This window comes from Sapajus apella, unplaced genomic scaffold (assembly GCF_009761245.1).
Source record: "Sapajus apella isolate SASKATOON/1434 unplaced genomic scaffold, GSC_monkey_1.0 scaffold4, whole genome shotgun sequence".
NCBI lineage: Eukaryota > Metazoa > Chordata > Mammalia > Primates > Cebidae > Sapajus > Sapajus apella.
This window is the reverse complement of record NW_022436944.1, coordinates 50,605,673-50,623,572: the sequence shown is the minus strand read 5'-3', so window position 1 is coordinate 50,623,572 and position 17,900 is coordinate 50,605,673. Positions and strand designations below refer to the sequence as shown.

General features: G+C 38.7%; 1 protein-coding gene across 1 annotated transcript in view; it reads left to right on the top strand.

Moving 5' to 3' along the window:
- GADL1 (glutamate decarboxylase like 1) overlaps positions 1-17,900 on the top strand; it is a 155,433-nt gene that overhangs the window by 39,699 nt on the left and 97,834 nt on the right. Inside the window, exons 6-11 of the mRNA XM_032268398.1 lie at positions 548-663; positions 6,080-6,159; positions 6,282-6,336; positions 10,862-10,978; positions 14,170-14,234; positions 14,506-14,587. Of these exons, the coding sequence (XP_032124289.1) occupies positions 548-663; positions 6,080-6,159; positions 6,282-6,336; positions 10,862-10,978; positions 14,170-14,234; positions 14,506-14,587 (515 nt within the window). The remainder of the gene's footprint in view (positions 1-547; positions 664-6,079; positions 6,160-6,281; positions 6,337-10,861; positions 10,979-14,169; positions 14,235-14,505; positions 14,588-17,900) is intronic.

The following is a 17,900-nucleotide window of genomic DNA, read 5'->3' as shown; positions in this document are numbered from 1 at the left end:
TTGTATTAAAGCTAAATGACATATATACTTAACTAATGAGATGCCTACAATTTTGGATTTATTCTAACACAAATGAGTTGATTTGCTGCTGGGAGTTTGGAAGGGCTATAAGTCCTCTAAATTTTAAAATCAATTTTACTTAAGATTTCTGAATTACATTCGTTTATCCCGGAGTCCTTTTTGGAGCAAGAAACCAACAAATATCATTTCAATTTTACTGATTAGGTGACAGACAAAAAAAAATTATGGAGATGTAGGCACTGGCCCTAAGTCCAGAGCTCACAGATCGAGACTTTTGGTTTGAAAAAACCCTGGAACGAGAATAAACCAAAATTCATCTTGTTTTGAGAATAAAAGTTCTGGAATTAGAGATTAGGGTATATAATGAAATACTCAGAGTAATGGGAGCAGGACAGCGTTCTCACGAGCCTGTCCCAGTGATTTTTCAGCAGACTGAAGCACCCATGGCCATTCACGCCTCTCACTGTATTCAGCTTTCGTGAGCTAGAACTTCATGCTGTAAATATGCCATTTTTTGTTTTTGCAGGTGGTTCAGTGTCCAATATGTATGCAATGAATTTAGCTAGATACAAATATCGTCCTGATATTAAGGAGAAGGGGCTGTTTGGGTTGCCAAGACTAATCCTTTTCACATCTGCGGAGGTAAAAATTCCTGGTATTGAATATAGATTTTCTGAGAATGCATGTTTAAGAGCGCTTGTTTGAGGACTCCCGATTCGAGTTTGTCCTATTCCCCGTGTGACTAATATGCTGAAATCCTGGTTTTTGTATAATTACCTTTATTTAAAATATAGTCTAACAACATTTTAAGCAAAGAATATTTAATCTGAAAGTGCCATCTCTGAATTTTTTTTTGAGTGTCTTATTTGTTAGTACTTAGATGGACAGCATGGATCTTAGCTATTCTTCTCACATTCCTTGTAAAATGATTGCTTTGATTGGCTAAGATAAGGGATGTGTACCTTACCTTTCAAGAGAAAAGATATTCAGTAACAATGAAAACGCACACACACACACACAGAGAGAGAGAGAGAGATATGGCCACAGTTCTCCATCTCTTATTTTACTTTCCACTCAAGTAGGAGGTCAGATTGTTCATAAGTGCATTGGCTTTGAGTTAGGCTGCCTGGATTCCATTTCTGCCTCCACTTATTGAGTAACTTTAATTTCTCTGTGCCTCAGTCTCCTAATTTGTAAAAATAAGTTTATCAGCTCTGCAAATCACCCCAAATATACAGTTGACATTCTTTAACTGTATATTATCACTTATAAGCCTCATCAAGATAGGTGAGCAGATTTGCTGCTCTTGGCTGGGCCCCTTCCACGTCTAGAGTTTGGGGGGCTTATGGCCCATCTGAGTGGCTCAGCTGGGATGGTTCCAGTGACGCCTCTCTGCTCCTTGGTCTCTCATATTCCCAGCAGGTCAGTCTAGGTGTGTCTTCATGGCAATGGTGCAGGTATGAAAGGGCACATGTTCTTGGTGAAGTCCCATCCATAAGCCCAGATCCCAGATGTCAGAAGAAAGACTCCACCTCATGGGGGGACTTGCTGCAAAGTCACCAAAGGGTTTGCATACATGGGACAGTGAACAGCTGGAACGATTAGAAAAATCCAGCAGCCACACAGTTGTCACTGATTAGTGAGTTTTGACAACTGTTAAGTGAGTAATTGCATGTAAAGTAGCATCTGGGACATAATAGATTTTTTTAAATATTAGGAGGAGAAGAATGATCTAGCTATAACAAAGTGGGCAGAAGTAGATGGCACAGCTTAACTGCAGCCTTTATATGGGAGAGATCTTTCCTTTCCTATTCTTGTGATTCCAGTGGATGTCTGTGACTGCTTTATCACCCAGGTTCCTGGCAGGACGAGTTTAGCTTCTTAACTTCTGAAATAATACCAGGTATCCTGTCACAACCATGAAGTGGACAAAATCTGAGAGTTTGTTATTTCCAGCTGGGCTTTTCCGTGTCATTTCTAAGTGCAAAAGTTAGTTTATTATTGCAAAAGGACAAATGGTGCACGAATTTCTCCTCCGTAGGAGAGAATCTGATCACTTTCCTGTTTTCCTCTCGCCTCGTCTGACCTTTGGCTCTGGTTCATTCAGCACCAAGAACAAAGTGAGTGAGTGAAGGGAGGCAACTGGGAAGAATCATGTAGCCCAAGATTCTTAACTCAGCCAGTCGAGGCCCTTCTGCACAAGATGTTCTTTCGGTACCAAGAGAAGAATGTTTGGTAATGCGGACAGCTGAGAAAAATGCTTTATTATTTGGGAGTATTATGGAATAGAGTTTCCTTCTTCATGCTTCAGCCCTGGATATTTCAATGTAAGGGATCCCGCAGATTACAAATGAGGAGTCTCTTCTGCATTCAAACTGCTATTTTCCAAGCTTGGGAAAGTTCGTTGTCAGCTCAGGTTTTTTTACTTTTGCCTTTTTCATTCTTCATTTGGTTTATAACTTGCGGGAGTTCTTTTCTGGAATAATTGCCATGGAAAGGAAAACGATATTATATGGAAGCTTACAATAAAGATTATGCCTGGGAAAGATCAGTAACAGGTGGGGCTGGTGAATTGGGAGTGAAGGGAAATTGAAACCTTATGTAGTTGTGAAACCAGACCTTAGAGGTTTTTAAAAATTTTCCAAATAGAGGCAAAATAGATGCCTTGGCTAACATGCCAGCAGAAGTTGGAGCCAGAAAAACCAAGAACCAGGTGTGAATTCCATGGAAAAATTACATCACTTTGAGCACACTGCAGCTTTGAATTTATATTTCCACTCCATTGGCTGAGACACTGCTTTGCAGCCCATTCCTTTCCCTGCTCCCTCAGAGTCAGGTCATACCATTTTGCTTTTTTAATTCATATTTTATTGACTGCCTTTACTACTTATTACAACAAATCAATTTATTTCATTAAAAAACAAAGAAGGTTGTGTTTACTAAACAATCTTAAACTCCGTTAGTCTTTTTGCTACCCCCGCTCCCCCTCCCCCCATTTTTTGAGATGGAGCCTCACTCTGTCTCCACGTTGGAGTACAGTGTTGTGATCTTGGCTCACTGCAACCTCCGCCTCCCTGATTTCAAGGGATTCTCTTGCCTCAGCCTCCTGACTAGCTGGGATTACAGGCATGCACCACCATGCCCAGCTAATTTTTATATTTTTAGTAGAGACAGGGTTTTACCATGTTGGCCACGATGGTCTCAATCTCCTGACCTCGTGATCCACCCGCCTCAGCCTCCCAAAGTGCCCTACAGGCATGAGCCACTGCACCCAGCCATCTCCCATATATTTTTAGGTGTTTGGTTCATGGCCTAGTCCTGTTCTGTTAGGGGGTCTTTTCCTGTTTTTGTGCTAACCCAAATTACTCCATCTCTATCTTACACCATCAAATGCAGAATATATGTACCCACCACTGAAGGTGTTCTTGCATACTTTCGATTTTTATTGTAATTCTATTTATAGAGACCTACAAGACCATGACAAAGACTTCTGCACTGTCAATATATCCAAGGTGGCCTCTCTACTGCTAAATAGGAATCAAAGAGAAGGGACTTTTGGAGAAATAGAAGTAATATATGGCTTGGTTTGCACTTTGATATAAATTCCTTAGGTGTATAGAAGTGTTCCCGTGTAATTCAGATCGCTTCTGGAATTAGCATAAAGTAGTGACCATGATTTGCCACTAAAAAGTGAAGGTGAAAAAGTAACCCTTACCTCCCAGGCCAGTGATCAATGGCCTAGCTCCTCTTTAGCAGAGTTGGGGCTAGGAGTGCCAAGTGAGGCATCTAGGGTGTGTCTCAGGGTCATGTCTTTAACTTTTGCACCCCAGGTGCCTCATTCACTTTCTTCTGGTCACTGGGTGATGAGTGAGGCTGAGCTGCAATGGGATGGGATTGCATGTCTTATCCACAGGCAAGCAGGTGCTTCACAGGATATCCTGCAGAGCACGAGGCTGGGTTCATTCTATCTAGCTTCTGATTTTGGGCTCCTTGGGAATTAAACCAGCTGTGTGTCCTTAGACATCCCTTGGACACTCTTCATTCTTTATCATTTATATGCCCCTTTCTACCAGCTAACTTGAGAATCAAATTAGTCAGCACTGGAGTCCAGGTATCCAGGGCACAGGGTACATTGATGAGAAAGCAGCACTTCATCGAGATGCTCAAGGTCACAGAGAGAGAGGAAAAAAAAAAATCCTGTGGGAGTCAGGAAAGTAAAACTCCAGCTCAATGTTGTCTTTCATGTAGGCACTTGCTATTTTATCTTTATAGAAATGAACACCTGCTGAGAGTTTTTTCGTCTTCTGTAGATTTATGAAACCTACAGGGAGGTTGGGTCTAAGAACAACTGACTTGCCTTTTGCCAGTGATAGAAACAGCCACTGTTTCTAAATGCAGTTGTTACTCCTGAATTCCAGCCTTCTAGGTTCTTCTTTTCCTTGAAACTACTCAGCATGTCTGAAGCATCCCCTTCTTTTGTTCCCCCCCCTTCAAGGACTCTTCCTTTTCTGAAGCTTTCAGATGTTTAAATTTCAGTTTTTCAGACTTTTTTTGATCCGTCTCTATCTCAGATTGACATTGGGTTGTACTTTGCCTTGAGGTACTTAAGATAGCTCCACTATTCTTATTCTGATTAAAAGTTTTTTATTCAGCAGATCCATCGGTTGGAGGTATTTTGTTATTTTCTCCGGGGGAGAGCATTGTGATTTTCCTTGTAGTTAGATGTCAGTGGAGTAGGCTGGCATTTATCATTATGAAATCAATAGCTGTTTGGTTGCCAGAGCCCAACTCTGGGGAGAAACAATTCACCCAAGCTATGTCACCTTAGCTATGAAAGGCAGGTTACCCCCAACCAGCACACGCTGGTGGAGCAAGTAGAGAATTACACTTCCGTGTACATTGTTACTCTTCAATATGCATATGGTCTTGTCAGAACTTGAAAGCATCCTATAGGCATTTTGGATGTGTCCTATTTGATATTTGCAAATTTAGAATGCTTTCATTTTTCCTGATGTTACTGCTGCATTTATTTTTACAGAGTGAAAGAGCTCCCAATAAAACTCTTAAGAGGAAAAATTTACCACATTTGAGGGAATATATCAAGTGAAGTGTGAAGGCATGACTATTCTTTTAATGTATTCATAGCTACAAATTACTAAGTTTTTTTTTTTTGGTACGATAATGTCCTTTAGCACCGTCATTTTTCTGGCATGAAAAAATTGACCACCTGTCCCCACTAATGTATGAAGAGTGACATATCCAATGTTTGAATGCTATTTTAGGAGCTTTATGTAGTATAGAGAAGGCCCAATAAGGTAAAGCACATACTACTATTTAGCAATAAATAGACCAGACTTCATTCCATGATCATCCATTATCTTCACTCATGCTATAGCTGAGTAGCTTGTCTATTATTACTTTTGTTCTGATTTTAGCCACATTCTTGTGTGTCTAATTTCAGTCTTCTGTTCAGTATTAAACAGGATTGGTCAAGTGTCTGATCAGCACTGATAACTCATTGTTTGCTCTAGGAAATAATTAAATTCCTCTCTAGCCTGTGATTGCAATCTTCGAGAGTGTCTTGCCGTCTCAGAGGGTTTCGAGTCAGCAGTGGACTAGATTCCAAGTTCCCATTAATACTATGTCTTATGAGTAGCATCAGAAGAAACTTTCTCAATGGCACGGAAAACAGCAGCCTTGAGTGTCCTGGTTGGTTCCACATGCCAGGCTTGGGTTATTAACCCATTTTATTTTAGCACAAGCAGATCGAGTAGGCATTATTGGCATGACCCCTTTAAAGATTAGGAAACTGAGGCTTGGACAGTATATATTTGTTCAAGACTCCATAGCTGTAACTGGAATACTTGTCATTAAATCCTGGTTTCTCTGACCCCAAAGTGAATGTTCTCAATTACGACGCTAAGGAACTCAAATTACTTTTTTATGCTAATATCCCAAAGATTGTGCTCGGGCTATACTTTCATCTACTTTTAATAAGCAATGCTTGTTCTGTGCCATGTATTCACGTCTCTCCCTTCTTCCGTCCCTTTTAATTCAGTGTCATTACTCGATGAAGAAGGCAGCCTCTTTTCTTGGGATTGGCACCGAGAATGTTTGCTTTGTGGAAACAGATGGAAGGTAATGGGGATGGGATCCGGAAGCCTGGTGGGTGGACGGAAAAATTCATGCAGTTTATAAAGCAGTATCGTTGTCTGTTAACTACTAAACATAACCGAAAGTCTCAAATCTGTGTCCCTTAGAGGTAAAATGATACCTGAGGAACTGGAGAAGAAAGTCTGGCAAGCCAGAAAAGAGGTGAGAGGGGAGGAGGAGGGAAACAATGGACATACATGTGTATGTGCCTGCGCACAGCACGCGAGCACTCAGAATAGCGAGGAGAGAATGCAAACAGCCAAAGCCATTTCTACATGTGGGAGAGAGAAGACAACATGTTGAAATTAAAATAGGAAAAACTCATTTACAGATGTTCTATTTCCAAGAGCTTGGCTCTCCTCATTCTGTGGAGTTTTCCGGATGTCTTGTTCCTAGGTGGCTGGGGACTATTAAAACACTGAAATCACCCGTATTCAGGGTTCTAGGCTGGAATAAGCTCTAAGGATGAACCCACCCTCTCCAGTACAACCCCAGCACCTCCTCCTCTCAACTCCTCCCTTTGAGAAATCTGCAGGACAAACCGGTTTTCTCTGGGCTGCCATCAGGATGATTCCCGATTTCTTGACCAACCTATTCTTCTAGGGTGCTTCCAACCCCAAGCCCATCTATTACTATCACCCCCCATTGGGGGTGTGTCTAGTAGTTCAATGGCAGACTGTCCCTTCTTCCTTAGCTGCTAACATACATTAAAACTGAAATGTTGGAGAAGGCAAGGCATGGCTCTGGGCACCTTCTGTGATCCAGCCAAGGTTGGCCCTAATGCTTTTTTAAGAAGTGTCATTATTTGGGTGTCAACCATTTTGCTTTTTGGACCAAAAGCCTCTTAGCTTTGGCACACCTGCTTCACTGCTTCCATCCCATTCCACCACTGCCTGCCAATGGAGCTTCAGGGCATTCTGATAACTTTCCAATAGGTAGCAACAAAGTCAGGCATTAATCACTGAAAAATGAAAAGCGTGGCTTTTGTGCTGGGATGTAAGTGCATCTACCCTCATAGGAGTTTACACTCTAACAAGGATGGGTTTTTAATTGTTTTTAAGTATGAATATTATAGTTCTGTTTTACTTTGTTTCAAATTTTCATTAAAAAATCACCTAGTCCTGGGGAATGCTAGATCACAATATTTGGCTTAAAATTTCTTCCGTTATTATAAATGTATTGACTTCAGGTGTGTCCCTTTCGGTTTTTTAAATATTCCAATAACAAGTGAACTTGATTGTTATCTGGTGGTTTACACTATCAGATTTGACTTGGGTTTCATTCTGAGGGACAACTTGTAAGTTCGTTCTGCTGAGAACAACAGATACTGTTTTCTAGTTTAATTTCTTTCTATACAAACTCAAAAATAATTTGTATGTCATTAATGCTTATTAGTGGGGAATATTGTGTCATGATTCTTTGTTTTTTCCCCTATTTCTCCTTTCCTTTCTGTTCTCTATTCCCCACTTTTTCTTAAATTTTAAGCTTCATTACAAAAAAATTTAAGTGCATCCTAAAAAACTGAAACACAAAAACCAAGAGACTCATGAGTGTTCATATGCCCATTCTATAATCAGTCATTAGCTCATGCTCCTTTCTATTTCATCTGTAGCACATAGCCTCCCCTACCACTACTAGATGGGTTTGAAGTGAACCCCAGATATCATTTGATCTATAAATCAATGTATTTTTGAAGGATATGTACTTGCTTAAAAAAAAAAAAAAACATAATACCTTAGTTTTGTTTAAGATATAATTTTAATATCAAATCTTTATTCAAATTTCCCCCACTGCCTTTAAAAAATAGTTGACCTCTCTGGATTAAGGATTCAAATAAAGTTCACAAATTGCCTTTGGTTGATATGTCGATTGTTAATGTTTTCTGATCTTCTGATCTATAGCTTCCTCCTCCTCCTTGCCCCCCACCCCTCCACCCTGCCATTGATCTGTTGACAGGACAAAAGACCTGATCTTTTCAAATTTTCCACATTATAGATTTTTGTGGATTACATCATGAATTTGAGACCTTAATTGCTCCCCTTCTCTACACCATCCAGTTTGTTCTTTTTTTCTGTAATTTGGCAGTTAGATCTTGTGACTCAATGAGATTTATGTTAGAGTTTTCTTTTTAAACTAGGGAGTCTTCATGGGTCCTGCCATCAGGGGACATCTCGTGTCTCTTTGTAATAATATTGATTGGTAGAGTCTGGCATTGTCAGTCCATCCATCATAATATCCTCCATCAGCCTCTCACTTCATGGATTTTGCTACCATTGATGATCATTGTCTAGACCCATTATTTCATTAAGTGATGTTCTAATTCCTTCTCTCCTTCCTTTATTGTCAGGAATTCTACTATAAAGAAAAATATGCCTCCTATTTTCTTTCCCTAAGGAAACACTGCACAGGCAAGACAGGATAAACATCTTATTCTTTCTTCCCCTTCTTTATTTTTTAAATAGTGAGTTTGTTGCCTAGCATCCCCTAAAGATAATCCCAATTTTTTTTAGTGACATTAAGAATTCATGTTTCTAGCAGAGGGTTTTATTCCACCAGTCATTATCATTTTTGTTGCTCAAATTTGTTTTGACAGTGAAAGTACATGAAACAGACATAAGACTAAAGTTGAGAACTCAAAATAAGTTTTTGAAAAGTAAAAATTGCTTTAGGCACATGTAAAAGAAGGACAATGGGGTTAGAGTTGGTATGTCTCCTCAGTTTTCTTTCAAGTCAGCTAATACTTGAGACTGGATTCACCAAGGACAAACCTTGCATCCATTCTGTGATAAAAATACATGACTGCTTCATTTTTCTCAGTAGCTTCAGACCTAGTTGTTTTGTTTCAAGCTTTTAACTTATATTGTTTCGGATGTACAGAATACATCAACTTTTTTTTTCCTGCTGGGATTAAACTCCCTGGCCTATGACAAGCCATTGAAAAACTGTTACAGTGACCTGTTCTCAAGGTCATTACATAGATGGTGAAACCACAAAGCATCAGATGTTCTAAAGTGCTTACGGACACACTCCAATGAGGATGAACACTGAATATTTAGAGACATTTTTTGTTAGAGTTATGAGTTAGAAATGACAAACTTTCTTAGATAATACAGCTCACTGGCAGCATGCAATCAATAATGTTCCTACTGAATTTTCTCATTAACAGCATGAGATATGGGGAAGAGAATCTGGAAGGTTAAATCCAGATTGCAAAAGTTTAATTTCTAAGCCTAGTATTTATAGTGAGATCTTTTCTAAAAGGTGAAGAAAACTCATTAATAGATTATAATAGCTTGCAAAGGTATTTTCTCATGACTGTCAAGATGTCATATAGTTTATGAGGAAAAGCCCAGCCATTAAAGACACCTTAAATGGTTTTAGTGAATTACTTTTTCTATTGCTTTTAATGATTGATGTAAAGCTGGTCTTACTTCCTTTTGGTCACTGGTATAAAGCCATAGTTGTCAGTAGTTGAATACAGGGAAGGATTTTCAAAGCCTTTGATTTCTCCAGGACTCTGTCACCTACTGACCTGGCTCTAAAAGTTTTGGGTAGATGGATTGATTCTATTTGCCACAGGCGTCTCCCAAGATGGTAAATGGATTTGCTCTATGTTTGAGCTCTATGTATCTCAATTTAGAGATGTGAACCACATATTCTTGCTCTGCCCCACTTTCCATTGAGAAATAACATCTTTCTGTCAAGTCAGTTAAGTTGGAATGAGTTTGGCTCAAACAATCCTGGCATTAAAGGACATAAATGTGTTGCAATGAGAATGTACTTTTATCATAAAACTAAGGGGAAAAAATGGCTTCTTGCTAAATGGAGAAAAAACTTTGAACATTCTTGTCACTTATTTCTCAGGTGCTCTACAATCTTAGTATTCTACTTGCTCCCCTCACCCCCACATTTGTCTACAAGTTTTCCTGCAGGGTACCTACACAGCGAGCCACAAATGTCTGCCACCATTTGGGGAGCAACCCATTTGGAAACACCTTATATTCTTTTATCTGGTTGGCATAGAGTTCTTTAATGGAACAAAGGGTGTGGCTATCTTGACGGAGATAACCATTCATCTGTGTGTGCGCACCCACATTCTCCCTTTTCTTTCCTGTTTCCCACCAGCACCTGTTCACTCCACAGGATGCAGTCATCAGCTCTGTGAGGAGGAATAACTATGGTAGGAGTGACAGATTTTTTGCAACACATGCCAATGGATTCCTCTGTTGCAGCACCGATTTTGGAGAATGTATCCCAGTGAGGTGCCTTTTCTCCTGATGCTGAATTTGCCACCGAGTACATCCTACATTCTTTGTTTTGTAACTGCACTTACTTTACAAGGAGACAAGCAAACAGGCATGCATGGTTTAACTCCTGGAGCTCAGTGTTTGCCTTCCAATTTTTTTGGGGAAGATGACAATGACACAATAGAGGCTCAATGTATTTTTTCAGGAAGAAATTAGGAGTCATACACAATGTCACTTAGCTGTTACAGTTTCTAAGTTCCCTTAATGTGTTTATAATGCCAAGAGGCCACATATTGACAACATTTAAAAACACTCATTGAATTAATGACTATCTCCAAAGAAACGAAGTAACTGATTGCACAACTCTATTTTCCCAGCTATTACAGGACAAACTTAAGTGGTGACGGTGACAATTCTTTGTGTGTGGATCCTTCTTACAGGGGGCAGCACCGTTTCTTGTCTGTGCCACTTCTGGTACAACTGTGTTGGGAGCTTTTGACCCTCTGGATGAAATAGCAGACATCTGTGAGAGGCACAGCCTTTGGCTTCATGTGGATGTAAGTTCATCTATGTGTACAGACCTGTTTAACCTTTAGTCTGTAGCCTTGGTATGAAATTTTTTATATTCTTAAACTAGATGTGGGGTCCCCAACACTTTTATTTGTATGTATTTCAAACTGGGGGAAATAAGTACGCCATTTTCTGTAAATTATAAAGGAGAAGATTCCAAGACTTCATGTACATTTTTAGTTTTTTGGATTCGATTTTACTTTCTGCACTCCTGTGAACCATCTTTGGTCCTCGAATCTACTGTCATTGAAGCAGGCTGGTGTAAGGGACACACTGGATTAAGGAGCCCAGAGACTTTGGTTTGAGAGTCTCATCTGCCTCTTCATTGTGCTCTTAGCCTTTTGGATTTCAATTTCTTCATTTAGAAGGGTGGGGGGGGGGGGGGGGGGGGGGGGGGGGGGATGGTGGATGTGGGCTACAAAGTATCTTCTAGCTCAAATTGTTTCAAATAGCTGGAAAATGCAAAAAGCTATGTTACATAATTGGATGCTATAAGGAATGCAAGTTCTCTCTGAATCCATCAGGTAATTATTTGAGGGGGTTTGGGATAATATACTCATTTTCTAACAAAGGATTGGCTTTTGTCTTAACTCTTGTGAGTCCTGCGGTTATTCAAAATACACCTATCCTTAAATCAAAGGTAACTTTAAAAATTCTACTTATCCAGGGTTAGAATACTGAATTCAGCCAACTATAAACTTGAGCTTAATTTTAAAATTAAATTTTGTGAAGTCAGTAGTTTGATTCAAACGAAAGAAGAGACAGTTGGGCACATGGTGTTTTGGGAGCCTTCCTCTGGTAAGTGACAGTTTCAGATACTCCTTAACAGAAGAAATATTTGACTTTTTGAAGAAAAGGAAATAGTATTTGGAGGATATACCCACACATAATTTTGTAGTTTAGACGATTTTATGCTTTCAAAGTGTATTTCAGTTAAATCGTATCATAGTACAGTGTGATATGATTCAAAGTTTACATTAATTATATACTAACGTTTGCTAAAAGCAACAGTAGTATAAAGCTCACTGGAGTTATTGCCTCTATTAATATGCCAATAGCAATCCTTCAGGTAGATTATTTGTGACTTCTTAATGCGATTTTAACGTTTGTATCTGTTCATATTTCAACTTATATCATTGATTTTTTATAGACTTAGGAGCATAATGATACATTATATCCTAAAAGATAATATGAAATGAGCCTTTTTGTAACTGGAAATAAGGGAAAACCAAACACATCAGCAGTTAAATATTTTACTCTCAAAAAAACATCAAATATGGATTATATAGTTTATGTAGTTTGTATAAAATGTAGTAAATAGTTTATGTAAAACAGTAACTACAGCAGCTGCTAAATTGGGAATGACATTTAGAGATTTATGGGGCTTAGAGAAAGTTGTGATTTCTAAGTATGAATGAAAAGATCTTTTGGTTTTCTAAAAATTCAAGGTTGAGTCTGAAGAAAACATCTTTATAAGGGAATATGTAAACCACGGCAAATTATCCTATTTGTGCATAGCATGCCTCTGGCAAATGCCTGTAGGAGTAAATTTGACACCAGCCTACCTGGTTTATTAAAGACAGCATTTACCCATCCTTTGCTATTGTGGGTGTCACATCAATAAAATGTTATTACAGGAACATGTTGCTTATCTTGAAGAAAATTCATACGTCATAGGTACTTTATTAATTTTAAAAAGAAAATATTAAATTGCAATCATTGCTTTGACTTATATTAAAAGCTATTTTTAAAAATGAAATGACATTTACTTGTTCTGGGTTTTCAATAAAACCATGCTGCCCTGCATTCATACCATATTTTATCAATTCTAAGATGCACTTAAAAATTTTAACATCTGTGAAACTCGTATTTTGATGTCAGATTTTTGTTAGTACATACACAAATAGAGACGCTTCCATTCGATAATGTCTTCAATTTAGTTAATTATAATGCATTATAATCTAAGAAAAACTAATCTTATTAGACTCTTTCACCTCCAGTACTGTTTCTCCTTTGTGAGGGCAATTGTTATGCTAGCTTCCGTCTGAGAGCAGAATGTCGGACTGGTCTAGCTCGTCTTTAAATCAGATTGTAACTCCTGGAAAGCCTCTCATTCCCAACAAGGCTTCCTCTTACCCATTCTTCATTCCAAGTCCCATAAGCAGCAGCAAACATTTAAAATCCTGGGCTTTAGAGGCTGCCAAATCTCAATTCCATTCCTGCCTTCACTTCCCTTCCAGCATTGGTCATACTACTAATTTATTAACTAAAGACAATATGTAAAATGGTATACTGTGGTGCCTCACATAGTAATAGCTGAACACCTCTGAGATTTATAAAAAGTGGAAGTGATCCTAACTCCATTCCTAATGGAATGCTTTAAGATTTAAAAATAAGCTTGGAAAGTATTCAGTACAGCTCTAGCTAGTCCCCTCAAATCCTCACTACAGTCATCCTTTATTATCCTACAAATTAAAATTTATGTCTGCTCCATTTTCCAGAAGCATGCTGACTTTTGTATTTCTTACATCAGTTCTTCTCCCTTTGCTCCAGACCTGTTGACTATGGGATTTCATCTGAACTCCCTTTTCCTTTGCTCACAAAATTTACTTTTCCAGTGAATAACTTGTGTCCCAAGCTTGCCCCCATCTCTCATTTGTCCCAGTTTCATTTGCAGATATTTCTAAAAGCCATTTGGCTAAATTCATCTAATTTTTCTTTAACATATTTCCACCTAGCCCATCCTAGTTGGCCTTCTATCTATCCATCTTGTCAACAACATGCCTTGTTCATTATTATGCAGAATGCTAGTCCTTAGCCCATGTCTCATCATACGCTGATAGCAAAATGTTAGCATTGTGAAGATGCTATGTTAGAGTCTAAGCTTCAAGAGGACATGGACTTTGAACCTCCTCATCCACACATAGCTCAGTTGGTTAATATGCCAATTTATGACATGCAAATTTATAATTCTAAGGGTCAGTGGGGGCCCATCTATTGTGATGAGGTTCTGATTGCCCGAATCAGTGATCAAAATTTCCTGGGGTACAAATTTGTTAACATGACATAAAATATGAAATAATGCAGATCAAGGTCATCACTGAAAGGTTTTCTACAACAACCCAATGGGAAACAACATTGAAATAACATTGGTTTGGTTCTGTAAATATCTCAACAGGCTTCTTGGGGTGGCTCAGCTTTGATGTCGAGGAAGCACCGCAAGCTTCTGCATGGCATCCACAGGTAAATGTAGTTTCCCATTGTACAGCCAACTTTTATCAAGCAAAGGGGTCTCTTTGGACTAAGTGATATTTTGAAAATAGGAACAAAGTAATTGTTTTGATTAAATAAACCAGTAAAACCCCTTCAAATTCCTTAAACCACTCAGACAAGGAATTCTGTAGAACAGTAAACTGTGTATGAGTACTGAATGTAGATGCTGATGATAGTATTCTAGTCCCTGTAGAAACTAATTGAATCCTCTCCCTACTCTGTCCCTTTGTTTAAACAATAGGGCCGATTCTGTGGCCTGGAACCCACACAAGATGTTGATGGCTGGGATCCAGTGCTGTGCTCTCCTTGTGAAAGACAATTCTGTAAGTTTCCCTCTTATGGTCTCTGGGCATCTGGGGGTTCAGTCACTGCGTTTGCCAAGGGCTTCATTTTTGCTTATCTCTGGGTGACTTGGGCTAGGTGTAAATTAAAGGTCTCTGGGAAATGTTGATGGTCTCTGAAGGAAAGACAAATTAGCTTAGATAAAAGATTGTGTTTCTGCTCAGGTAATTTTGTGGATTTGATTTAGGTATGATATAATCTCATTAGTTACAGCAAAATGGTCTCTCACCATCATTTGGATTATATTTTAAAACCGAGTTTTAAAAACATTGCCAATTTTTTTTTCTCCTTGATTAAGTCTGGGATTTAAGTTATCTTGAAACTTCTGCTGAGAAAGTGGAACAGATGTGTGTCATACATTAAATTGAATACTTAATACGCTTAGCAAGGGCTTAACAGCCCATTTATATGGGAAGACGTTTGTTCAGGGCTGATCATCGAACACTGATTTATTAGGGGATTGCTCGTCCCAAGTGGCTGGTACTTAAAAGCTTCTTTTGGAATGCTTGGGAAAGTTGGAAAGTTGTCTGGATCACTGCGAGGCAAGTGGGAAAAAAGTTGAGGCTCCTCTTGGCCGGAGGTATAAACTGTTTTCCATGGGTTAAATAAGGATCCTTGTGGGAAGTGGCCCAGGCTGGGAAGTGCTACTTCATTCTTAGAAATGCCTCTTCAAGATCTGTGTTCAGCATGTGGGTGATCTTTCTCAGCCATCTGTTTACATTTTTTTTCTTAGGGGACTCCCTTTGCCAATGCTAAAGTCATTTTCTCATTTTAAGGAATTTTATTTCAAATGAAAACTATTTTTAATCTCAAAAGCTAGTCTTGAATGTGTAGCTATTTACCACTTTTTAAATTGTGATATTTATATGTGAGGGCCCTGCATGTTTTGACATGATCAAACAGAATGTCCATCAGAAACTAGGAACAGATTTTGCTTCTATTGAAATAGACACTACCAGGAATATGAATCAGTTCCTTAATGTTTCATTAGGTTGGATATAGTTGAATGCATTCAATACCATTTAACTTTTTAAGTTTTAAAATTATGGTGTGACTGTATTTGTAACTGAAAGGTAAAGATTACTGTATTGATTGTGAACCAAAGAACATAATCAACATGCCCATAGGTACATATTTAGGATGAAACAGATAGGAATAAACCCAAGTTTTCTTTTGGTCTAGGTATAAGAACAAAAATGTATCAAGCATCCTTTGAGATATTTTACATTTGCTTTGTACCTAAATCAGCCAATCTGAATGACAAACTTATCTGTTGGTGTGATACTCTGAGTGAAAAACAGACCAACAATTTCATGAGTACTCTTTTAAATAAAACTTTCTAGCTTTTACGCTTTTGTTAAATGACATTTGAGCGATTTAGCCAACAATTGAATTTATGTACTTGAGGTAATTTAAATTTTTCTGGATCATATAACCCCTTAACGGTTTTTTTTTTAAGAATTTATTCCTGGATCTTAGTGACAGTAATACCCATGCCTATTTTCATGGCACGAATTAAGAGGTTAAGAATTCTATTCACTGTGCAAAGTACCGAGGACTTTGAAAAAATTGCCTTAAAAAAAGACTTTTCAATTTAAATGGAATAGAAAACTGAACCATGAGATATGAAATATGGCAATCAGTTTAAGTTTTGTGTCGGCAGTTTTCTAGCTCTTTTGCACTTGGATTTCTGCCCATTATTCTCTTCCCTATCGTTAATTCATTCCATCAGTCAGCATAACTGATCTATGTAGGCCAGACACTGCTGATTCTAGGCTTATAGCATCGAATCAAGACAGACATTATCTCCCAGATTCAAAGAGTTTATAATCTCACAGGGAAGACAATGAACAAAATGCACATATTAAATTTTTTTAACTGCCATTTTGGTACGTGCACTAATGAATATTGGATCCTATTATTAAAAAAAAAAAAAAAAAAAAAATCAACAGGCATTTCAACCTTCTCTTCCTAACCATCTCCTTATACTCAGCTAAGTAGCCTCCCCTGCAATTATCGTATGACAGATATGGCTCATGTGATGTAAGGAAATGGGATGAGGGCCGAGAGAATTTTACAGGAGAGCATTCTTCTCGCATTTTTCTACCTTAAATGCAGTTATGTCAGACATGGTATATGGGTTACCATAAGGCAATTACCCTAAATTTAAAAAAATTAACATGCACAGAATGACAAGGGAAAGTCTTGGTTTTGGATAATTTTTGAAATATGCCATCAACCCAAAACATGACTCCTTTCAGACCTCCTATGATATCAAGTGGTTAAAAATTAGATGTTCTTACTACTGAAACCGTCTCCATTGGGTAATCTGTTAGTTGCAGCCAAATGCACCCGTCTGATACAGAAAAGAATACAGTATTCCGGTAATACACAGCAGGGAGACCTATGATGTTCCAGGTGGAAGGAACAGCATGTAAAAATTACATGAAGATCACTGGATAAGAGTTGAGAGTGAAGTATCTTTTAGTGTTGCTCAAAGTAAATTTGAGGTTATGAGGAATTCGAGTGAGGAGGTCACATAGATTTGGGTCTATATGTCAACCTCCTAAGAAAAGAAGTTTGGACTGGTAAAATCTATTACAGAAATCTTTGACACCAAGATGTCATCTGAGGTCATAGGAATGGGTTAGCCCTTGGAAGGAGAAGAAAAGGCGGCCTAGAACTTAGCACTGAAAAACTTTAGCATTTAGAGAGTGGATAGAAGAGGAAGGATACCCCACGAAGGCTGAGTCAGAATGGCCAGGGAGATGGTGGGAAGACCAGAAAGTGATGCTAACCAAGTAGAACATGTAGGAGAGAAAAGTCACCTTTTTCTTACCCATTGCAAGGTTCATGGCCAAATTCCCTATAACAAAAGACTGACAAAAGAAAAGCCTAACAAACTTATTTGACCAAAATGTTATGCGAACCAAGAACCTTCAGAGATGAAGATCCAAAGGCCCAGGGAAAACTGTTTTCCTGAACAATCTTGCAAAAGTATGGTCAGAAACTGGCAGGGGGACCTTGGAGGACCCGTTTGTCCAGTCTTCTTGGCCTGCCTGGCATAAGGCAGGACCCCTCCCTCTGGAGTGAGGGTCTTAACAGCCTCCTTTTAGGGGAGGTAGGTCAAATATTTATGACCATGTTTCATGGAAGAAAGGTGAGAGAAGGTCAGACTGACCTCCAAGGTGCCATATTTGGGGTAACTGGTATGAGCCACACGAAATGTGAGGCAAGTGAATGACTTTCATCCTTCATGTGACAGCTTATTGTCACCTCTTCTTTGAAGAGTCC